The 22,439-nt window shown below is 48.8% G+C and overlaps 7 protein-coding genes across 7 annotated transcripts; 4 read left to right on the top strand and 3 right to left on the bottom strand.

Moving 5' to 3' along the window:
* Positions 1 to 86: 86 nt before the first annotated feature.
* K441DRAFT_694070 (uncharacterized protein) lies at positions 87 to 1,317 on the bottom strand. Its single transcript, XM_067652694.1, has 2 exons — positions 1,073 to 1,317; positions 87 to 1,015 (listed from the first exon to the last, which is right to left on the bottom strand). Exons 1-2 carry the CDS (start codon positions 1,148 to 1,150, stop codon positions 557 to 559), a joined length of 537 nt encoding a protein of 178 aa, XP_067506969.1. The 5' UTR covers positions 1,151 to 1,317; the 3' UTR covers positions 87 to 556.
* Positions 1,318 to 3,060: 1,743 nt separating this feature from the next.
* K441DRAFT_655316 (uncharacterized protein) lies at positions 3,061 to 4,446 on the bottom strand. The gene is made up of 2 exons (XM_067647833.1): positions 4,091 to 4,446; positions 3,061 to 3,995 (listed from the first exon to the last, which is right to left on the bottom strand). Exons 1-2 carry the CDS (start codon positions 4,224 to 4,226, stop codon positions 3,328 to 3,330), a joined length of 804 nt encoding a protein of 267 aa, XP_067506968.1. The 5' UTR covers positions 4,227 to 4,446; the 3' UTR covers positions 3,061 to 3,327.
* A 283-nt stretch (positions 4,447 to 4,729) lies between these two features.
* Positions 4,730 to 6,409, top strand: K441DRAFT_430935 (uncharacterized protein; the record flags this gene model as incomplete). The annotated part of the gene is made up of 1 exon (XM_067641640.1): positions 4,730 to 6,409. A coding segment is annotated over one exon (1,680 nt), but the record flags the coding sequence as incomplete, so codon positions are not given.
* Positions 6,410 to 7,458: 1,049 nt separating this feature from the next.
* Positions 7,459 to 11,301, top strand: K441DRAFT_685213 (NADPH-cytochrome P450 reductase-like protein; the record flags this gene model as incomplete). The annotated part of the gene is made up of 10 exons (XM_067651857.1): positions 7,459 to 7,573; positions 7,718 to 7,831; positions 7,882 to 7,923; positions 7,977 to 8,047; positions 8,141 to 8,169; positions 8,231 to 8,539; positions 8,594 to 8,843; positions 8,891 to 8,989; positions 9,048 to 10,767; positions 10,859 to 11,301. 10 exons carry the CDS (start codon positions 7,459 to 7,461, stop codon positions 11,299 to 11,301), a joined length of 3,192 nt encoding a protein of 1,063 aa, XP_067506966.1.
* Positions 11,302 to 14,016: 2,715 nt separating this feature from the next.
* Positions 14,017 to 15,586, bottom strand: K441DRAFT_655313 (mitochondrial 2-oxodicarboxylate carrier protein-like protein). Its single transcript, XM_067647832.1, has 7 exons — positions 15,280 to 15,586; positions 15,205 to 15,227; positions 15,122 to 15,132; positions 15,040 to 15,069; positions 14,906 to 14,989; positions 14,794 to 14,850; positions 14,017 to 14,736 (listed from the first exon to the last, which is right to left on the bottom strand). The coding sequence occupies exons 1-7, from the start codon at positions 15,323 to 15,325 to the stop codon at positions 14,088 to 14,090; spliced, it is 900 nt and encodes a 299-aa protein (XP_067506965.1). The 5' UTR covers positions 15,326 to 15,586; the 3' UTR covers positions 14,017 to 14,087.
* Positions 15,587 to 16,719: 1,133 nt separating this feature from the next.
* K441DRAFT_362563 (Dna2-domain-containing protein) lies at positions 16,720 to 19,524 on the top strand. Its single transcript, XM_067641392.1, has 4 exons — positions 16,720 to 16,798; positions 16,861 to 18,489; positions 18,541 to 18,636; positions 18,689 to 19,524. The coding sequence occupies exons 1-4, from the start codon at positions 16,751 to 16,753 to the stop codon at positions 19,244 to 19,246; spliced, it is 2,331 nt and encodes a 776-aa protein (XP_067506964.1). The 5' UTR covers positions 16,720 to 16,750; the 3' UTR covers positions 19,247 to 19,524.
* Positions 19,525 to 20,832: 1,308 nt separating this feature from the next.
* On the top strand, positions 20,833 to 22,355 carry K441DRAFT_655311 (uncharacterized protein). Its single transcript, XM_067647831.1, has one exon. The coding sequence runs from the start codon at positions 20,970 to 20,972 to the stop codon at positions 22,179 to 22,181; it is 1,212 nt and encodes a 403-aa protein (XP_067506963.1). The 5' UTR covers positions 20,833 to 20,969; the 3' UTR covers positions 22,182 to 22,355.
* Positions 22,356 to 22,439: the final 84 nt, after the last annotated feature.

Raw genomic sequence — 22,439 nt, 5'->3', positions numbered from 1 at the left:
CAAAGAAGAAATAAAAGAGAGCATCCAACCATCAACTCTCAGTTGAGGTGTTGCTGTGGCATCGAGAAGCCATACGTCGTCGTGTGGCTACATACTTTCCACGTAAAAACCGCAAGGCGAAAAGCCAGAATACAGCTAGGAAATATATAGTTAACATCACCGGCAAGTAAGAAGCATGTTTTTGTTATATTGTATCAATTGTTTTTTCGATTTGGCCATCGCTCTAAGGCGCGGCATCGGGTCCTACATACAGCACTCGTAACATCAAAGCTATCCATTAAATATCGTATCCCACCTAGCATAACCATAAATTAACAATTATAACGTGCCAGCGCGATACCCAGATCCAGATTCCTACCCTTGTTCCCGAGTCCCGAACCCGCAGGCAATGCAACGCTCAAGCGACATAGAATTCCTAGATTTCCCTGCCTGGTCGTTTTCCCAGACCGTTATTTTCCCGTGCAAGATTGGTGGTAAGTATGGACAATCGGAGAAGTAAAGTACGGATATTTAACACTCTTTTTTTTCTATTCTTTAACTTTGGAGAGACACGCGTCTACAAGAACGCAGCGACGAACGCGCCAACACCCACGAACACGCCGCTAGCGACCTGGAGAGCCGATGCAGCACCAGTGTGGGTTGCGCTTGCAGAGGCAGCGGTGCCAGTCGCACCAGATGCGCCGGAGGCAGCTGCTCCGCTACCTGTTGCGCCTGCGCTGCCGCTGGCGGGGGTAGAGGATACGGGGGTGATGATAGAGGTAGTGGCGTTACCAACGGAGACGACTATCGTGGAGGTCTGGTTCATGCTGTTGCCGACAAGAATGGTGTTGAAGCCAGAGGCAAGAGCGGGGAGGGTTGCTGGGAGCGGCTGCGTGGTCACGACAGCGGGTTGGGTTGTAACGACGTCAGGCTGAGTGGTGACAACGGCGGGTTGGCCAGTGATGACGCCGAGGGAGTTTGTCTGCGTGAGATAGGACGTGAAAGGGTTGTCATATGAGACAGTTGAGACTGTAGACTAGATGATTATTAGGTGATTGTTGAGATGGTATTGTTGAGATGGTAGGCAACTTACGGGAGTAGCAGAGGAATCAGACTGAGCAAGAGCCGCAATGGCGAAGATGGGGGCAGAGATGAAGATTGAGGCGCGCATGGCGACGGTGTTGAGGATTGTTATTGGGTGAGTGGTATATGTTTACTTATAGTGATAGTAGTTCACGAAGTTCAATTGAGTGATAGTAGAGTAAGGGCACCAGGTGGCTTTCTTATGTGATGATGAGTAGCAAATTTGGAGTGAGATGATGGTTGCAGAGGCACAAGGTGTGCCTTTAAAAGCTTCTGGGGATGATCAGAGCTCAAGCTTCCCGTCCTGCCTCCTTTCATTTGTGGCCCGTGCAACCTGCGCCACCTTTCTCACCGAGCAACCACCCCTGCCGCTGACGCCTTCGCAACCAACCATAACCCGCCCCCCTGGCCATATCCACTGGCCACGAGTTGCAACGCAGCCCTGTGCCGCGAAAGACTGGGTTTTGCAGTAATCCCATGCATCCTAGCAATGGGCTCTTGGAGGTCCTTACGCCTCGCAGAAGGATGCGTTTTCGATGTGCGAGAAATCGCACGGCTGGATTGGTGAGAGGCTGGCTGTCCCGCCTCCAGCAAAAAAAAAAAAATTAAGCGTCCCCCGCCTCGCGTTGTTTCATAGTTTTCCAACCATCCAACATGCAGCATGAAAACAAGCCACCGTTACTGCGGGAACGCTCGAGCACCAGTCTCCCAGAGAACCGTTTCTCGAGTCTCTTGTCGCGCCGAATTCTCTGGATACAGGCAGAGCGCTTCACAAACCCACCCCTTTTCACATGGCATGATCTCTAGAACATTTAGTAGCTATGCCACACTCTCGAGATGCGCACAAGGTTCCGTTGCAATAAAGCGAATTGCGTGGTGTTCGGCTAAGAATAGCATGGCTCACTCTCCGCCTCAGTAGTTTCGGGCGCTGAAAATCCTGCGTGGGCCGCATATGGCTTAGCGCCGGCGGTCATCGACGGCTTTTACTCAAGAGAAACCTTTGCAATATTGTCTAGATGAATATCCAGAAGCGTTTCCTGGATACTTCTAGTAAGATTTGCCACCTGTCCTAATATTTCTTTCATTCTCAACGTCCCCTTATCCACTATCCTGGTTATCGAGTTCGTCACAGCTATACTATTTTCTTCTGCAACGAACAGAGGGATCTCCAATTCTGTGCATCACACCATCGGGTAGATCCTCCGAGAGCTTCTCATGCTGTGGAAGCCTCTTGCGCGTCCAGCGTTAGCATAAGGTTATTCCGCCACTCAGATCCTCTCGCCGTACCATCTCTGGCTTGAAAGCCGAGCCTTTGTGAGACAGTTTTATGCGAAATTACTTATTCAGCTGTGTTGAGGCCCCTACTAGTCCACGAGGTGGGATCGCCTTGATCAACACTCCACATAATTAGCAACTAGCCTGATACCGACGCGTCATGGCGTTACGTTGAAAGTCATAATACTTTTGGGGCAAACTTCAGGAAATTGTGCGGGTCTCGCTCATGACAAGGCTCCTTTAAGTCTATGTGAAGGACCTTCGAATTATCTTAAGAGCGTCGTTTTTCTCTTGTCCACTGCATGAATCACTCATATGCTTGATCATATCTGACCACACCCTCCTTCAACGATTTCGAAAATATTAGAATTCCAACACATTGTCCAACCTGCTATTAAAGCTAGCCAGTTCCCAGGTTCTCGTCATATTGATCTTTTGACACAATGCAGTTTGTGTTTCAGGGTTGAAAAGTTGAGCCTAACAAGTTACATCCTTCAACCGCATGTGATTGCTAGTTTTACATTCCCTGAAATAGCATAAAGTTAAACCTTGTCCTTAATGACCGTATAGGGTTAACAATGCTAATCAGAAGTTCCATACAGATTTTGGGCCACAGGGAAATTGTAGCACACGCAATTAGCACGTCGAGGTCACTAAAGCACCAACATCACTCTAAATGCGCAATCATCTGTAGATACTCTGTTCTCGAATATCATAACAAAAGGGTAATGTCATATCAGAAGGATGATATCTGAACCCTCTAATTTTACTCAATTTCTCTTCATGAACTAAGGTATGGCCGAAATATAGAAATTTATTCCACTAGTGGATAATTCATATAAATTCTTTTCCCGAATTGGTCCATCCCATTGTCCCCCATATGCGTATCAGACATTAATCCCATATATACAATGTCTCGAAGAAACATTGAACCCCAACCATGCAGCATGCCTCAAGTTTTAAAGAGACCCCAAAGCCTCGAATTTAGAATTAGAACAGTGCAACGAAAAGACCCACGGCGGCAAGCAGCCACGACCTCGACTGCGTACTCGCCGCCGCCTGCGGGTTTGTAAACGGACTACCATTACTATTATTCGTCTGCGACGCCTTTTTGGAGCTAGAGGTGGAGCTTTGAGCCCCGCCGGCTTGCTGGGCCACTGATGTTACTGCTGCAGCTGAGGAGGTGGCGGAGGCGCCGCTTGAGGGGACGGGAGACACGAGGATGGTGCTCTCGGAGACTATGGTACTGGCGGTAACGCCTTTATCAGTCAGTGTGGATGTCTTTCCATATATAACCGTCGACGGCTCGACGATAACCGGGACGATGATGTAGATGGTCGTGCCGGCGCTGTTCGTCGTCGTCTGCGTTATGGTCGTAGTGTACGTCTCAGTGATGTAATCCGTGGTCTGAGCAGCCTGAGAGTGGTGTGACTTGGACTCATGCGTGGCCCCCGACTTCGAGCTCGGCTGAGAAGTTTCAGTCGCTGCACACTGGGCACTGCTGATGACCGAGTCGGGAATGCGCTGGCCAACGACATCGCAGGCGAGCTCGAGAGGCCCCAGGAAAAGGTCGACATCCCAATCGCTGCTGTCGCAGCTGGAGCGCGCGCAGGAGACAGTATCAGTGAGGAATGTGCCTTTGCTAGCTTTGCAGATACCTGGGGAGCTGGAGTGTTAGGATAGTTCTTGGCTTTCTGACAGCGCATGCATTTTCTTTCTTTTTTCCTGGGAGCGGGGGTGAAATCGAGCTCACATGGAACATCCCATCCTCCACAACCTAGATTGCTATTGTCGATACACTGCTGCCAACATCGTTGGAAGCTGCCAATAAGATCGCCGGCGACTGAAGAGAGAAGGGCAAACGCGGGAAATAGCGAGAGTAGAAGCATGACCAAAAACAACTATCCTCTCACCAGGAGGACTCTTAACCGTAACGAAGCAGGCTAGAGAAGTACAAAGAGCAGGAGAACGAGCTGGTTCCTGGCCTCCCGCACGCGACATCGGGAGTCAGCGTGTCTTGTAGTCTCAGTCCTGCAAAAGGTGGCTCATCTTGCTACGCCCTTAGGCTTGCTTGTGCAGCAGCCAACGAGGAGTGAAGGAGCGGCTGACTGTGTTTCGTTTTGGAGGCGATCGTCGCTGCAGACGACCCTTTCATAAACTTGGCTCCAGCGCCATCGCACGGCCTGCAAGCCTACCCAGGAAAAGCTCCTTCACCCGCGTTTCAGATCAGGCCGAAGCGCAATACGTTACTCGTTTTGCGTCGCAGTACAATCTTTAATTTTCCTTTCTGGAGCCTTATTTCGATGGCTGACGTCCCGTGTCTACCGAGGCGCAGCATGATAGATTAGCTATTGGCTAGAAAATGGAGGTTGCAGGCCTCGCTCTCGGCATCGTGGGCGCGGTAGGTATATTGGGCCAGATTTACAATGGCTGTATCACGGGATATCATGTCTTCTCGAGCGCGAAGAACCTCGGGAAGGACAGCGAGCGCATCGTGTGCAAGATTAAGATTGAGGAAATGCGATTTAGGGTCTGGGGACGCGAGTGGGGGATTGTGGAAGGGAAATTCGAGGCTCATCTTTCTGCGACCGCGTGGGAAGGGTTAAGGGATTTGGCAAAGGATATACTGACGCAACTGCTGTCCACCATCCTGGATTGCCATAAGTTGCAAGGGAAATACGGGCTCAAAGAGGAGGCTCCCGGAAGCGTGGATAAAGAGGCGTACACGGCGTGGAAAACGGCAGCGGAGCCAACGAGCCCATCGTTCAGCGGTAAACTCAAGAAGGAGATGGGCATGGCAGGGCTGAGGGCGAAATGGGTCATTGCGGATAAAGACAAATTCGATGCTTTTCTGCAAGAGCTTGGATATTATAACGACAGACTGGAGAAACTGTTCCCACCTTCTCGGGTCGCCACTCTCCAGCGGACGTGGACCAACGAATTATTGTCTACCGCCCAACGCGACATTGAGCATCTGGAATTGCTGGAGTCGGCCGCTAGTGGGAAGTACCCGGGACTCAACGCGCTTGCTCATTTGAAGCAGCTGCGGATAAATCTGGATGCAAAGGAGCCCTCGAAGAAGATCCTCTCATCTTCGGAACTCAAAATCCCAATATGGAGGTTGACTGGCTATTCAAACGAAAAGGCCGATTCGCGACGTGTTCGAGCGGTCTATCAGCGGCCACTGAATGCCCCTAAGGGAACGGCTGCCTCAGAAGATGTGCCGATACTTGTTGACTGGATAGACTGGGACCCGGAAATGACCCTAGATGCAAGACTCCACCTCTATCAGAGAGTTGATAATATTGCGCGGATGCTTCACTCATGCTCTTCACGGCATCCAGACCTTCACACACTAGATTGCCTTGGTTACAGCGAAGACACTGCAAACAATCGATATGGTATCATTCATATCAGACCACCATACGGCGGAGAGGCAGCGTCGGCCTCAATACCTCCTTATGAGACCCTCTCAGCCGTCATTGAAGATGGTGGAAAGAGAACCCCAAATCTGGACGTCCGCTTCAAACTCACCCACACGCTCTCTGTCGCTCTTTGGTCCTTCCACTCACTAGACTGGCTACACAAATCCTTCAGCAGCTCCAACATTCTCTTTTTCGAGAACCCGGCTATGAAATCCTCCGAGCAGCACGACCTCACCTCTCCCTACGTTGTTGGCTTCGACAGCTCTCGGCCCGATGGCCTCTCAGAAATGACGGCCGACCCCAAATTCAGCGACGGCCAGGACCTATACAGGCACCCCGACTCACTTGGGATGTGGCGACAGAGCTACCGCAAATCTTTCGATATATACTCTCTAGGCCTCATCCTTCTTGAAATTGGGCTCTGGAAAAGTATCCGTGTTATTTATAAGCCAAGGTACAGCCACACTATCTTTAAAGAGAAGATAATTCAAGGACTAGTACCCGCATTGGGGTCCAAGACTGGGTCAATCTTTAGAACTGTAGTGGAGCGGTGTCTGACGTACGATGAGGAGCAGGAGAAAGAGCAGTTGTCACCGCATGAGATGATGGAGTGGGTCGTTATTACGCTGGAAGGTCTCAAGGTCTGATGCAGGTCGAGAAGAGTATCAGGTTACGTTAAGAGCATAAAGCATATCACAATCAGCAGTAGTAGGAAACTTTCACGAGATCTTCACCAGTGAACATTTGCCGCATATCAACGACTTTCAGAGCCATTAGCCCTCGAGGCCTGGAACTATGCGAAAATTCCAAAAAGGCAGAGTCAATCTGAACGTATACTCTCTACTACGTTACTTGCTCTGATCATCTGGGAATCAGTTGGTTGTGAGGAGAGTTCACTAAAGATAAGGCATCAACTACGAATTAGGCAAACGGGGCGACGTTTCCATCTAATATAGATGGGATGTCATATCGGACGCTATAATGGCGAGAACGTGATGAGAATAAAGCGCTAATCCATCACCGTGATGATGTAGCTTATCACCTAAAAGGATGGATCTGCACAGTTAAGTCTGCTACGCACGTATCAGAATATGTGATACAGCCATACTTCAGATATCTTAGTCATCGCACACAGAAGACAAGATGGTCATTGGCTCTCAGTCAAGGGTCTCTTGCTGTCGAGCTGCCAGCAGATCATATGTATTGGCGCCACGTAAAGCCACTGCGGCTATTTCTACTAATGAGCACAAACAAAGGCTATGTGTAGTTATAGAAAATTTATTATGCTCCGAGATGTTGAAAAAGTAAGCTCTTGGGAAGTCGAGCACCTTGGATAAATAGGATTATCACATGTTTTTTCCACCGCCGCGCACGGCCCGTTGGTGGGGCACATCACTTCGCTCAAACTAGGCAGCGGTGATCATAGCTCCGATCCAGAAGCAAGATTCGAGACAAAACCTGGCGTATTGCTAGAATTGGCTTTTCTCCAAAGCTTCTTAGCTCCCCTCGTCCAACGGCTTCACCGAGGCATTTTCGAACACGCGAAACGGACTCGGCGGATCGGGCGAACCGACACACCACTCTTGCCACAGCGAAGGAGCCTATTACTGACTACGTCTTTAACTACTTGAGAATTCCTCTCATTGATATAAATCTGCCCTCTGTTAGGGTGTTTGAATTGACAAAAGTTACCAAGATGCCTGAGACCGTTCCTATCCCAAGTCCCCCAGGGCTCCCACTCCTTGGAAACATTGCTGATATCGACTCGGAACTTCCTGTCAAGTCGTTTTCTCATTTAGCTGATATATATGGTTCGTTCTTCTACTTTGCTAAGGGGACTGCAGAAGTGCTAGATGATTTATTAAAGGCTATCTTGCTTTGGCGCTATCTAGTGTTTGCCTATGGATAAGACTAACAGCAATCCTCAGGGCCGATCTACCGGTTCTCTCTTGGAGGGAGCAGCAGGGTAGTCATTGGCTCACAAGCCTTGATGAACGAGGTATCAGATGAAAGCAGATTCAGCAAGATCGTTTCTGCAGGTCTCGAGCAGGTCCGAAATGGAGTTCATGGTACAGCAGGGACCTAGATGAATCCGAGAGGATATTCTAACTTGATTCAGATGGTCTCTTTACTGCATACGGAGCCCAAGAGAAGAATTGGGGTATGTGGGATCCTAATATCCATACATGCAATGAAAGCTTACTTAATCAAAAGGAATTGCTCACCGAATCCTCATTCCTGCGTTCGGCCCTCTTTCAATTAGAGGGATGTTCGATGAAATGCATGTATGCAGTTACTACTACGCCCTTTCCCAGTCGTTCAAGTCTCGGGAGACCATTCTCCTCCTCGTGATTGGGACTTGCGGCTAATGACAACAGGACATCGCAACTCAGCTAGTTATGAAATGGTATGAAACTTACATCCTTCTAAATTAGTTATACGTTGAGCTATATTGACTCGATATCTAGGGCTAGACATGGTCCAGATTACGTGATTCCGGTTACCGACGAGTTCACTAGGCTGACATTAGATACTATCGCACTATGTGCAATGGACTATCGATTCAACTCATACTACTATGAAACCATGCATCCATTCATCCAAGCGATGGCAGATTTCTTGAAAGAGTCTGGTGATCGAGCTCGACGTCCTGCCATTACTCAGATGTTCTACCAACAGGCTCAGCAAAAATATAGCGAAGATATTGAGCTTCTTAGAAGGACAAGTAATGAAGTCATCAAAGCTAGACGCGAACATCCAACAGAGAGAAAGGATCTGTGAGAGCCTGCTAGTATAGATTCTTTCGCCTGGCTATTGCTAACTTCAGCCAGTCTCAATGCGATGCTCAACGGGACGGATCCTAAAACAGGAGAGAAAATGAGTGACGATAGTGTGACAGACAACATGATCACTTTTCTGATTGCTGGGCATGAAACAACATCGGGACTTCTGTCCTTCGTGTTTTACTACCTGTTAAAAAATCCGGCCGCGTATCAGAAGGCTCAACAAGAGGTAGACAATGTTATTGGAAAGGGACCCATCACTGTTGAACAGCTTTCCAAGATCCCATATATCAATGCGGTATGCTGAGTATTTACTCCGCATCTATCAAGTGCTTACACGTATAGATTTTGAGAGAAACACTTCGGCTCACCCCTACGGCTCCTGCTATTGCTCTTCAAGCGCATGAGGATACCATCATCGGTGGCAAATACGAGGTTCCGAAGGCAAGATTACTCAAGATAGACCTCTAGGTTAATGCTAGCCCCTAACAATTTAGCACAGGGCGAACCGATCATTGCCTTCCTTCCAAAAGTGCACCGGGATCCGGTGGTGTATGGCGAGGACGCCGAGGCATGGCGTCCTGAGAGGATGCTAGACGCTGAATTTGACCGACTCAACAAAGAATTTCCCAATTGCTGGAAGCCATTCGGTAACGGAGCCCGTGCTTGCATTGGAAGGCCATTTGCCTGGCAGGAAGCTTTGCTAGTGGTTGCCATCCTTCTACAGAACTTCAACTTTACCGCTGAGGATCCTTCATACCAACTTGCGTTGAAGCAGACGTTAACCATCAAACCCAAGGGTTTCTACATGCGAGCGCGTCTGAGACACCAAGCTACACCAACATCTCTTGAGCGGGCTCTGGCATCGACATCAATTAGTGCCCAGCAAACAACGAAAAAGCCTACAGGACAATTAGCACCGACCAAGAAGTCTGCCGCAAAGGGAAAGCCATTGGCAATCTATTATGGGTCCAACACTGGCACTTGTGAAGCCCTTGCCCAGAGGCTAGCGAGCGATGCTTCTAGCCATGGCTTCCATGCTGAGATAATGAATACGTTGGATTCTGCCAAGGAAAACATACCCACTAGCAAGCCAATATTTATCGCTACCGCGTCCTACGAAGGCCAACCCGCTGATAATGCCGCACATTTTGTCAACTGGCTTGAAGCCCTAAAAGGATCTGAGCTAGAGAATGTATCGTACTCAGTCTTCGGGTGCGGGCATCATGATTGGGCACACACCTTCCACAAAATCCCTAAGCTTGTGGATGAGCTCTTTGAGAAGCGAGGAGCTAAAAGAATTGCACCGCTTGGGGCAGCAGATGCAGCAGCTGGAGACATCTTCACCGACTTTGAGACTTGGGAGGACCAAGTTTTCTGGCCTGCAATGGTCAAGCAATACGGAGAGTCAGATATGCCTGCCGAAGGAGCTTTCGAATCAAGCCTTGAAGTTGATGTTTCATCTCCGCGTTCGTCTACTTTACGCCAAGATGTACGAGAAGCACATGTTGTTAACACTAAAGTTCTATCCGCTCCTGGAGTCTCGGAGAAGAGACATGTCGAAATTAGTCTGCCATCTGATATGACATATTCGGCTGGTGACTACCTTGCACTCTTACCTCTTAATCCAAAGGAGAACGTTCATCGTGCTATGAAGTACTTTGGTCTCGCTTGGGATAGCATGTTGACGATCGCAGCAGCTGGGCCCACGACGTTACCAACTAATCTCCCAATTCCTGCTGCAGACGTCTTAGGGGCATATGTCGAACTTGCTCAGCCTGCAAGCAAGCGCAACATTCTATCTCTGGTAGAGGCCACCAAAGACGAAGCGATCAAATCCGAGCTCACGCGCCTTTCTGGCGCCGCGTTTACCGAAGAAATCAGCGCGAGGCGCGTCTCCGTCTTAGACCTCTTGGAACGTTTCCCCTCAGTTTCTCTTCCACTCGGCCCGTTCCTGCAAATGCAGCCACCTATGCGAGTCCGCCAGTACTCAATTTCTTCGTCTCCTCTCTGGAACCCATCCCACGTCACACTGACCTATTCCGTCCTCGACCAGCCTGCGATGAGTGGTCAAGGTCGCTTCGTCGGAGTGGCATCAAGCTATCTATCTCAGCTCACCAAGGGAGACAAACTTCATGTCTCCGTACGCCTTTCACACCAGGCGTTCCACCTTCCCAAGGACTCGGAGAATGTGCCCGTCATCTGCATCGCTGCCGGAACAGGTAAGTGCTCCGCCCCCATTTCTCCCTTGTAACCTCTACACATAGTTTGGGGATGAAGGGCCGGAGGAAATATATTAACAGTCAGACCCAGGCCTCGCTCCTTTCCGCGGCTTCATCCAAGAACGCGCCGCGCAGCTCGGCGCCGGGCGCGTCCTCGCCCCTGCGCTCCTCTTCTTCGGCTGCCACTCCCCGAATAGCGATGACCTCTACGCCGACGAGTTCGCGCGCTGGGAAGCCATGGGCGCGGTGCAGGTCCGGCGTGCGTACAGCCGCGAGCCTGACAAGACGAACGGGTGCAAGTACGTCCAAGATCGGCTGTGGGCGGAGCGCAAGGAAGTGGTGGAGTTGTTTGAGAAGGGCGGTAAGTGCTTTGTTTGTGGGAGCAGCGAGGTCGGTGATGCGGTTAAGGATGTGGCGTTGCGCATGATGCTGGAGAGGGCGAAGGAGATGGGGAAGGAGAAGAGTGTTGAAGAGGCGAAGGAGTGGTTTGAAGGGATCAGGAATGAGAGGTATGCTACAGATGTGTTTGCGTAGGGGAGTGCGGTGGTGGTTGAAAGAGCTTGGGTATTGGTGGATTGGGTGGCAGTGGGATGAGGCGTATTGGGTGGGTGGAGATTGACGTACCGGAGGCAGAAATGGTTACAAAGTTACGGCCATATTGGAAAGACATGAGTACGAAAACTTTCACGCCAGTTTAGCTATTGGCTATTGTTAGTTCCGTTCGCCTGATTCGACGAGAAGGAAACCAACAAATGCCAAAATTTCACATTTTGGTATTTGTTGGTTGCCGAATACAGAACACTAAGAACGCCAACGGTGCAGGTATCAATCTCCGTAATAGTTCACACAATGAACGTATAAAAAAATGATGGCCGTTTTGATCGTATATTCTTCCCTCAACCTTGCCAGTTACTCCGTCACGACATTGTAAACTATGGACACCCTTCCAACTTGACGCGAAGGTGTCTGCCCAAAGGGGTTTGAATCGCGTTGAGTCTATAATGCTAAGCTCCTGGCGGCGTTGGGGCTTGTTGTACTGATGAGACAGATAGTTAGCAAAGATCTTTCCGTATTACGATGGTGATATCGTACTGTAAGGCGCACTTTTCTTAGTATACTGCCACAGCATCCCCATGTTGATTATGAGATTAAAGATGTTGAGGAGAATGTTGAAGATGGATTCGGCGGAAAGCTGGGGATTTGCCATATTTAAAGAATAGAAATGATTTAAAAATGAGGATTAGAATGAAAAGAAGTAAGGGAAGCTAGGGGTATGAGCAGCGCCGGGGTGGGTAATGGAGGATTAGGAGGATCAGGGAGGGCTAGGGAGTGCTAGAAAAGGGAGTGGGAGAGAGTGCGTGAAAATATCAAGCGGGCTTGCTGCTGCGCCTACTTCTGAAGCTTGCTCATGCTGAACTAGGGCTTTGGTATGTTTTAATCTAGGTGTTGTGATATTTCCTCTCTATTGTTCATATTGTTAACAAGTACCATATTCTATTGGACATGTAGGTCCCACCCCACGCCCCCGACCCAGTTTGTATGATATTTTACACAAGAATTTTATCTTCGAATTAAAGGGTTGACGGATGTTATTTACTTCTTCAGTAAGGCCGAAGAGACGACTCGGATAGATATGACGGATACGTCAGGGCGACAAAAAATTCAGGATGGTGGGCGCACTGGCGTCGAGCACTGGCGCCGACCTATTAATATGGTATCTGGACAAACTTTTGTAAATGTGGCGTCTGCAGCAGGGGCTCCCTGCAGCGCATGGACAATTCAATACACCAATCAACATACTATTTTATATACAATATAATGTACCTTCTTCCTTCCTTCCTTCTCTTACCCTTTCCTATTACTACAGATTAACTTAATTTACTAATATATAGTATAAATAGCTGCTTGGGGAGGCCTCTACGGCGGAGTAAAAACTGGCCGAAATTGGCGCGTGCGTCAACACCAAAAAATCATATATATTATATAGCTAATATCTCGTCATTTGGCCTCCCGCGCGCTCGCAATTGTATAGTCTTTTAGTATACCAATCGTACATCTTCTGAATTGATCCCTGATCCATTTCTTTGTCAAAAAGGTGTTGAAATCTACATGTAAACAGTAGATTTTTGGTGTTGACGCACGTGCCAATTTCGGCCAGTTTTTACTCCGCCGTAGAGGGGGCATACAAATTTTTTACCAAAGCCACTGCGCAGTCCAACATGCACGGTGCAGTTACAAAAATTCGGCCGGATACCACAGTACTTCCAGAAATCATCTGCATGCCGCTAGCAACGCAGGGCGCTGGCCCAGACGAATCGTGCATTGGGGCGGTGTAGTTATTGGTAAGAGCATGGAGCATAAAGACTGCATATAGGGAAATTTTGCTAGGCGAGAACTTCAAAATTTTAAGTCGTTTTGCGAGGCGTCCTGGTCACATCTGCGTACACAAGGTACCGCCATAGTAGGACTTAGCGAAAATCGCGAAAATCAAAGTTCCCTATATGCAGTCTTTATGCTCCATAGTCTTACATTGAAAGCTCACCCTTACCGCGCTTAGTTGTTTCGTCGCTCTTCTTGGTTTTAAGCTTCTACTAGACCTCTAGAGTAACACTATTCGGTTTCTTCTAATTAGTCTGTTTCTAACAATTAGGTTTATCCTCCGCCCTTACGTAGCTGCGGAAAAGATATTTCTAACTGGCGAACTAAATGTTGAGCTAGGTCGTATTAATGGGGTTCCTCGTTCGTCTCCCTGGATCTTGGATCTAGATAATTGGACCGAGAAGCAGAGGGATATGAGCTTACGGATGTCAAGAGGGATTATGCAACGTGGGATCAGCGAGGAGCATATGAAGTCACATCGACTAGTAAAGCTGTGATTTATTGGACTGACCTTTCATCGTCGATAGGCTGAATACCGAATACAGCCTCGCGAAACCCGATGAATCGAGCGATGCAAGATATCAGGCTGGAGTTAAGACGGCTTACTGGCGTCGACCTTAAGACAACAGACGAAATTGATTGGTGGAGGATTGTGGCATCACCTCTGAATGCTTGGTCCAGGCGATGCAAGCATTCCACTACCGAAATCACCACTCGCTGACTTACGAGTTAAGGAAGGATGATGGACTAGCCTTTGTAAGAATTTCTTATGCCTCCCCAGGTATGTCTATGTTAGAATTCTATGTGACTACTACGTCACATGAGATCGGTTTGTTTTACTTTTACATGCTTGCAGCGATTTGCAAGTGTACACTCTACGCCTTACAACCACTAGATCTTTTAAAAAAACATAGGTGACCAATCCTCGAGCCGCGAGGAGTCTAGTCCCCACGCATTTTCCTGAAAAAATCCATGACCCCAGTGAACACGACGAGCAGAATACCTCCTCCGGGTCCCAGCCGTAGGACCTTAGGTAAGAAGCCTTTGTAGAGCGCACCAAAACCTTCCTCTTTCATAACCGTCCCAAGTGCTGGCCATGCCCAATTGTACTTTCGCACGCTGCCTGCAATCTTGGGAGAGTTTTGAATGCGAGATTTGACGACATCCATTGGTGTATTCAGGATTGTTCCGACAGTGCCACCAATAGCACCAGACACCAAATCGTTGGAGATTTGACCCTTCTTGTCCTTGGCTGCAGGGAGTAGTGCTCGCACCTGGAAGATGCAGCCGAAGTATCCGGCGTTCCAAAGGATATGCCTCCACATGGTGCTCTCCAGACCCTGATACAGTGTTAGAGGCCCCTCCTGTGTAATAATCTTGCGCACACAATCCAGCATGCCTGTATATTTATGTGCCTGTGCCTTGTCTTGTAACCGGATCTTGACAAGTTCGAAGGGCACGACGACGAAGGATTCGGTTGCACCAGCGGTTGCGCCGGTGAGGATGGAGAGCGATTGGTTCATTTTGGCTATGCCGAACACATTACGATAGAATTTCCCCCATTCATCATTAGCGGCAAACTTTGTAGCTCTAAAGCGGAGGTTAGCCTACAGTTGCCGGTAATTAAGACCTGGAGCAATGGCTTACCTTTTAGGCGCTTCCATCATAATTGGTGCACTGATCCCACGATAGAGCCTTGAGAAGCTACAAAAGGTTGTTAGACTCCAGTCACCACAAAAGTATTGAATCTATCTCGCACCCTTCATTTCTAATAATCTTCCGGAAGCAATCAACCATTCCATTGTAGCTGTCTTCCCCAACACCTTTGCCAGTTTGAAGTTGACTGTTCTATGTTCAGCCTTTACAATTTGCGGCGCATTTCGGGCTTCTTACACTCGGGTCTTGACGACGTCTAGCGGGTACCTTGCGATTGTGTTAGTATTAGGATACACAAAGCCGAGGGAGTCCTTCGTACATAACCAAAATCTAGTTGCCATTTGCATATCAGCATATCAGCATATCATTCCATGTATTCATCCTGAGTCATAATGGGCCTACTTCAGACACACCAGCCACGGCACCTATTGTTGGGTAAGCATGTCTCTGGCTTTCTTTCGCAATTGAACCACTCACCTGCCGCGAACTGGTATACAAATGGGAGCGGCTTGTCGGAAGACATTGCGCTGGCTATTTCCCGGGACGTGAAAGAGTGAAAGAATGCGACTACGGGGGGGAAGAAGGAAGAGTTATTTCACGCCGCTGCACGAGACACAGCAAAAGCTGGGGAAGAAGGCGTGGGAGCTCGTGGGATGAGGTCCAAGCTTAGACGCCCCAAGATTTTCTTTTCTCCAGACAGTAAAACGAACACGTCAGGAAAGCCACCAGCCTTCAATTCATGCCCTAAGAAAGCTTTGAAGGACGTACAACCGTCTGTGGCGACATATGTCTCTGTGTAGATTATCATAACTGTTTTCTATCCCCTAACCCGTCAGCGCCCATCTTTATCGATAAAGATTCTGTCGACCTGAATCAGGTTATCTTATCACCGACTCAGCTACCACCCATTGACTTAGTCATTGACTCAGTCATTGACTCGGTCATTGACTCGGTCACCTATCCCTTGTTTCCGTTGCCACCCCCCTACCCCCTTCTCGTTCTCATTTCCTACACCTTTCCTATGTATATATAGAGGCTATTAGAGCCACATTCAATAGACAGAGTCTTCATTCTTTTCTTACAATCGGTGCACGGACTTCCGATCGACAGATTCGCTATTATTGTTTGGGTATTTTATATGGCCACTACTAGTCGCACACCCCCCCGAAACAGGCTTAGATCCTTCCACTTTAAGTTAGAATATTACGTGTGTTTGACTTATTTACACCCAAATCGCGAAAATCAAAGTGTTAAAATATAATATCTTCAAGATTGTCCTAAGTTAACTGGTAGGACTACGGAGTGCTCTGCGAGACGCTGTAAGAACTAGATTGGGTGCTGCTGTCTCTATTTAAACATCTGTAGATTGCCTCTGAGCACACCCGCGCCCGCGCCCGCGCCTACACCTGCGCCTACACTTGTGCCCACGTGGCACCCGCGGGTAGTGCAGCCAGTATTTCGCTCGAATACTAAGAGCTCCCGCTGNGTGNAGTTATTGATGCGATTTGTAGAGCCAGCAGTAGAGCCAGCCAGCCGCGCGACCGCGACCGCGACGACGCTCTACAATTGTAGGCTCTTGGTATGGGCGCGTGGTGTTGTTTTCGCGATTTGGGTGTAAACAAGTCAAACACACGTGATATTCTAACTTGAAGTGGAAGGATCTAAGCCCGTTTCGGGGGGGTGTGCGAGCAGTAATTGGGGGGTGTGCGCGCAGTAATTAGGGGTGTGCGACTATTTACCTAACCACTCCGATTGGTCTAATTCTTATCGATAAGAGAAGGACCAATTTTGACGGGTTAAGGGATATGCCGAATTTCTTGGCACCCGGATAAGCCACGCGACCGTGTTGTTAATGGCATCTTCCCGACGCGTCGACCGGCATCATCACGACCATCCTCATTCAGATTTTGGTAGCTAGACGCGACATTTTAGTTCTCCCCGCATCCTTATGTCAAGTCGTCAGAGGTCTTTCTTTGATCAAGACCCCAAGCCGAAAGTACTTCTGATTCCCCCAAAAATATTATTAACTTTAAAATGCTAATGTGTGGTACTCGTTAGGCAAGGCCACATTGGCATCGAACGCGCAGTGCCAACGATGTTTCGCGAACGAACAATACCACAAAGGATACCATGACGGGCCCACCGATCTCAGCTTCTACCCAAACCAAGTCGAAACTGAAAGCTTTCCAATTCATTGAGGGAAGACCGGCTTCCGACAAATACGATAACGATGCAGACAAGGAGAACCGGCTAATTGAGCTCGGAACAGAAAACTTAAAGGGTATACCAAAATCGCAAGGAGATTCTGTTCCGCTAAAAACGAACCAAACACCTAAACTCACTCAATCAAAGGCATGTCCTCCTTCGACTCCAGCGACAAGATTGCCGCTAGCGGTCCTGGTGGGGAACTCAGATGGATCAAAACGCGCTATGACACGCAATATATCTCCTGAAGAACAACTATGCTGGCAGATGGCACAATCGCCCACTAGTTCCAATTCTACGGCAACGCCTGCACCACGGAGGAGCAAGAAGCGTGCAAGGAGCTCTTCTCCGCTTGGGCCATCTCAAACAGAGTCCTCTCCCTCCTTAGTTGCCAATGAGTCATTTGACCTCCAAAATATGCAACAGATGTTGAAGACTCCTCAGGCGGATCCGGCAGCTGAATTATGGAATCGTTACACTGTAAATGCCGGTAATAATGGTACTCCAACGACAAATAAGGGTATTGCGTTTGCGCGTCTCATCAACGAATCGTCTCCACACTCATCAGCGACTGCTGGAAGTGTAAGTGGACTCCGCCGATGGGCAAGCTGCGGGCTAGAATGGCCAACGTCAGCAACGAAGAGGAGGAAAACTAGAGGTGTATTCAGGGAGGATGGAGAGGACGTTTTCGGAGTTCGAAGCACCGCCGATGAACAACCGCACGGGAAATCCAAGCTATCGAAAGTTGGATTACTTGTCGAAAGGATACAAGAGACTCTCGCAAAACCACCCAAGCAAAAGGCGTCAAGCCTTCCGTCAAGCTCCTCCCCTTTGCCCGAAACCGGAGACTTTCACGAGGCTCCTTCTGCATCTCCTTTACAAAGACTTGCACATGGACATATGAAAGACGTTGAAGACTTCCAACCGCCGTTCAGCCCCAAGGAACCTCGAGAGCCAACCACAGACAACGAGCATGGCAGTATAGAAAAGGAAGAGTCGACAAATTCATCTGAATTTGGAGATGGCGATATTGATATGGATATGGTCGAGGCTATTGAGATTGCAGATTGTACAGCTGATGTCTCTGCGACCGTCGACGCAGGCATTCCAGTCAACTCGATTCAAAATCTTAATACTCAGAATCCACCTATCACAGCCCAGCCGATGAAGCATGATTCCATTGGCAGTGATGATGAATTTGGTCTTGGAGATGAGGATAACTTCGCTGCAGACCTAGAGAACCTCGCCTCGCTGTACGATAGCAGACCAGCATTAACACCGACAAGAGCTCAAGGCTCTCCAAGGACCAAGGCTGTTATTTCACTACCAAACACACCTGCACCGGCGGCTGTAGGAAATTTTGACGCTAATGGATGTTCCGATGACGAGTTTGGTAGCGATGATATCGATGTTGAACAATTTGCTGCGGCTGAAGCTGTGGCAACGCAGGCTTACAATGCAAGTGCGGCTAGCCAAGCTCCTGTATGTATCTATCAATCTCGTCCGTCTAAGAATATGACTAAGTAATTGAAGAGTCAAAGGACCGCCCGGGCTATTCAACGTTATCTCGTTACTCTAGTCACTGAAGGCCATTATCAGAGCGATAGAGGCCATCAATATCCTGAGAAGGTTTGCTTAGCCCTTGGTCCTTAAAATTCATCATTTCTCACTCTTTGAATAGGTCTTGATTGTTGAGCAGGAGAAGACCAAATTGATTAAAGCTGTAACACTTCGCCAGTCTTGGTTTGACACTCCGTGCACTCCAGGATCGTTCGTTCATGTCATCGGCGAGTTCACGCCTACTGGACAATGTCTCATCGATGATGCCAACGGCATGCTCATCTTACATCCGGATCATCTCATTTCTGCAACAGTTGTCGCGGACTCATTCTCTTGTCTCCGTCGTGCCGTCTTGCAGGATCGTGTAAAAGCAACAAGCAGAGCTAATGCACCAATGCTCTATGGTACTGTTCTTCATGAACTGTTTCAAGAAGCTCTAAAGGCAAACCGATGGGATTCTGAATGGCTCCACAACACTATTCAGGATATTTTGCCAAGAAAATTTGAAACTATTTTGGAGATTGGTGCTTCTGTCGAGCAAGTTTTAGATCACCTGAAATCCAAACTCCCAGAGTTGCAATCGTGGGCCGAAATATTCGTCCGTGCCAAACCAAAAGTCGGTGTGCCTTCTTCCCTCCACATATGCAATGCTAACATGAAAATCAGAGAGATGCAATAGTAAAGGATAGAAATGGCAGACAGGCAATAATGAGCATAAATAAGCTCTTAGACGTTGAGGAACATGTTTGGTCACCTGAATATGGGCTGAAGGGTAACATTGACGCAACTGTTCAAGTAGTCATGCAGGATGATTTAGGCGAGAGGGTTCTTACTGTTCCCTTCGAAATCAAGACAGGAAAAAATAGTTCCAGTTCATCGCATCGAGCCCAAACAGCACTGTACACTTTACTTTTGTCTGACCGATATGGTAAGTTAATTATATACTTTACTTTGAACACCTCTAACCTTTCTCATCAGATGTTGAAATCGCATATGGTATTCTGTACTATCTTGAGACGTCCGAAATCAATCGCATACCAGCTATAAGACACGAAATCCGCCACATGGTAATGAAAAGAAATGAGCTCGCCTGCTATGTTCGAGAGAGACTCGAGTTGCCTCCGATGCTCAGAGAAGACCATAAATGTAATAAATGCTATGCTCAGGAGTCTTGTTTTCTCTATCATAAACTCGTTGAAGATGGCACCGGGGAAATCTTGCCAAAGAAAGCAAAGGAGCGATTTGACGACCTTGTCCGCTACCTAAGGCCCTCTGATCAGGAGTTCATGAGGAAATGGGACACGTTGCTGACAAAAGAGGAGTCCGATATGATGAAATTCAGGAGAGAGCTGTGGACCATGCTCAGTATCGAACGAGAGAAATTGGGACGATGTTTTTCCAACGTTATTCTTGAACCTGGCTCCACATTCGAAACCAATGACGGATCCAAAATCAACCGCTACAGTTATACTTTTGTCAAGCAAAAACCACCTCCAGGATTTTCTTTTGTGGAATCACAACTAATCACCGGAGAACCTATCGTCATCTCAGATGAGAAAGGGCATTTTGCTCTCGCAAACGGGTACGTTACGAACGTCCGCAAGCGCTGTATCACCGTTGCTGTCGATAGGAGGCTACACAATGCCCGCACCAAGCAGCTTGGCTTCGACCCAGAAAAGAACCAAGCATTCGCAGGCATAATGGAGGTTTCCAAAGAGGGCTCCCCTCATGCGAAATCCCAGCCACAAGAGGATGAAGAGCCAGTACTTTATCGCCTAGACAAGGACGAATTCAGCAATGGCATGGCGGCAGCTCGTAATAACTTGATCCAAATGATGGACGACAGCGTCTTCAAAGCGAGGGAGCTTAGATCTCTCATTGTCGAAGGAAACGCACCAGCCTTCAAGACCAGCGCAAACGCCTACACCCTTCCCACTCCTTCAACGCAGATGTCAATGAACTCAAATCAGAAGGCTGCGATTGAGAAGGTCATGTCAGCTCAAGACTACGCTCTCGTTCTAGGTATGCCAGGTACCGGTAAAACAACAACAATCGCACACATTATCCGCGCCCTTGTTGCAAAGGGTAAGAGCGTACTTCTGACGTCTTATACACATACCGCCGTCGATAATATTCTCCTCAAGATTCGCAATGACAACATTGGCATCTTGCGCCTTGGCGCTGCTTCAAAGATCCACCCTGAAGTCAGAGATTTTGCTACATTAGCCGTCGAACCCAAGCAGAGTGTGGAAGAGCTTGAAAAATCATGGATAGCACCACCGGTTGTTGCAACAACTTGCCTCACTATCGGTCATCCACTGTTTAGCCGACGAATCTTCGATTACTGTATCGTTGACGAAGCTTCTCAAATCACACTGCCTGTCTGCTTAGGCCCGATCCGTATGGCTAAGACATTTGTTCTCGTCGGAGACCACTTTCAACTGCCCCCTCTAGTACAAAACAAGGAAGCTGCAGCTGAAGGGCTAGACGTATCACTCTTTAAACTACTCAGCGAGCGGCATCCACAAGCAGTTGTGACGCTAGAGCATCAGTACCGCATGTGCGCAGATGTAATGCTTCTCTCAAACATGTTAATATATTCCGGGAGATTGAAGTGCGGTACAGAGGCTGTGGCCTCACGAAGTCTCGCTATCCCGAATATCGCCTGCCTCAACTACTACCATCGCTCTACGTCCGTGTTAACTCCTTTCCACCTGGCTTGTCCCGGCCCTGAACTGCCTACATGCTGGCTCTCCCGTGCCTTATTACCAGAATCCAAAGTCATCTTTCTGAACACCGACCTGCTCGGTCCCGCACTAGAATCCGCGTCTGGCTCACGCATCGTCAACACCCACGAAGCATGTCTCATCACGCAACTTACAACTGTTCTCCTCAACTCCGGCGTCCCCGCCACCGACGTAGGCATTGTGGCATTCTACCGCAGCCAACTCGCGCTTCTCAAGTCCTCCCTCCAAACACTCAACAGCGGCCAATACAGCGGCCAAGCCGTAGAGCTGCACACAGCCGACAAATTCCAAGGGCGCGACAAAGAAGTCATCCTCGTGAGTTGCGTACGCAGCAACACCGATGGTATCGTCGGCGATCTGCTCAAAGACCAACGCCGGATCAACGTCGCGCTGACCCGCGCAAGGTCCAAGCTCGTCATCGTCGGCAGCGCGAAGACGCTGGCCTCGAACGAGCTGCTGAAGGATCTGATCGAGCTGTGTCGCGGCAACGACTGGGTTATGGATCTGACGCCCGAGAGCGTCGAGGGCCATGCCTTCGAGGACGGCCTCACGCAGACCGATGCCACACAGTGGAGTGTGAAGAGGCCGACCATACGGAGTGGGGAGAGGCTCAGCTTGACGCCGAGTTCGCGCAAGAAGGAGATTATTGTGATTAGTCCCTCGCCGTCGCCGACAAAGCGGAAGGCGTTGGGCGAGATTGTGGGGAATGGCTATAGCAGGAAGGCTAGGCGGTCTCAGGCGCTGAAGTCGAGTCCGGATGTGCCGAGGACGGGGAGGCGGAGTCCGCAGAAAGTTGTTATGGCGGGGAAGAGGGGGATTTTGGGATCTAGGCCCGTGTTGAGGGATATTATGAATGGTGCTTTGTAGATAATGTGGCGTGGCGTGTTGGAATCTTGGTGTGCCTTAGGTTATGACACGGTTTGGGCTTGATTTGGGGTGGAGAGGGAGTTGGGTATTAAAATGAGTGAATGAAATGCTTTTTCGCCGTTTAGGTGCTCCCTTCCATTATGGGTGCTCCCCGTAATTATAGGTACTCCTACTTTAGGTACCTATTAATACCGTAGGTACACCAAGTGCTGGCTTTTTGCAGCTGCTCGCTCCAGACTAGGGTTCATCGTCCGCTAA

The sequence above is a fragment of the Cenococcum geophilum genome (genome assembly GCF_001692895.1).
Source record: "Cenococcum geophilum 1.58 unplaced genomic scaffold K441scaffold_9, whole genome shotgun sequence".
In the NCBI taxonomy this organism is placed as follows: Eukaryota; Fungi; Ascomycota; class Dothideomycetes; order Gloniales; family Gloniaceae; genus Cenococcum; species Cenococcum geophilum.
This window is presented reverse-complemented; position numbering and strand designations above follow the sequence as displayed.

What these genes read in the sequence shown, in the direction of transcription:
- K441DRAFT_694070 (XM_067652694.1), bottom strand. Translation starts at nt 1,150, where the DNA reads ATGCGCGCCTCAATCTTCATCTCTGCCCCCATCTTCGCCATTGCGGCT. An exon ending in CTGATTCCTCTGCTACTCCC is followed by an intron (nt 1,016 to 1,072) that starts GTAAGTTGCCTA and finishes ATAATCATCTAG; the next exon opens with TCTACAGTCTCAACTGTCTC.
- K441DRAFT_655316 (XM_067647833.1), bottom strand. Translation starts at nt 4,226, where the DNA reads ATGCTTCTACTCTCGCTATTTCCCGCGTTTGCCCTTCTCTCTTCAGTC. An exon ending in TGGAGGATGGGATGTTCCAT is followed by an intron (nt 3,996 to 4,090) that starts GTGAGCTCGATT and finishes CCAGCTCCCCAG; the next exon opens with GTATCTGCAAAGCTAGCAAA.
- K441DRAFT_655313 (XM_067647832.1), bottom strand. Translation starts at nt 15,325, where the DNA reads ATGTCTTCCGACAAGCCGCTCCCATTTGTATACCAGTTCGCGGCAG. An exon ending in GACGTCGTCAAGACCCGAGT is followed by an intron (nt 14,990 to 15,039) that starts GTAAGAAGCCCG and finishes AACATAGAACAG; the next exon opens with TCAACTTCAAACTGGCAAAG. An exon ending in ATGATGGAAGCGCCTAAAAG is followed by an intron (nt 14,737 to 14,793) that starts GTAAGCCATTGC and finishes CCTCCGCTTTAG; the next exon opens with AGCTACAAAGTTTGCCGCTA.
- K441DRAFT_362563 (XM_067641392.1), top strand. Translation starts at nt 16,751, where the DNA reads ATGTCAAGTCGTCAGAGGTCTTTCTTTGATCAAGACCCCAAGCCGAAA. An exon ending in GTGCGGCTAGCCAAGCTCCT is followed by an intron (nt 18,490 to 18,540) that starts GTATGTATCTAT and finishes AAGTAATTGAAG; the next exon opens with AGTCAAAGGACCGCCCGGGC. An exon ending in GCCATCAATATCCTGAGAAG is followed by an intron (nt 18,637 to 18,688) that starts GTTTGCTTAGCC and finishes CTCTTTGAATAG; the next exon opens with GTCTTGATTGTTGAGCAGGA.
- K441DRAFT_655311 (XM_067647831.1), top strand. Translation starts at nt 20,970, where the DNA reads ATGGCTAAGACATTTGTTCTCGTCGGAGACCACTTTCAACTGCCCCCT.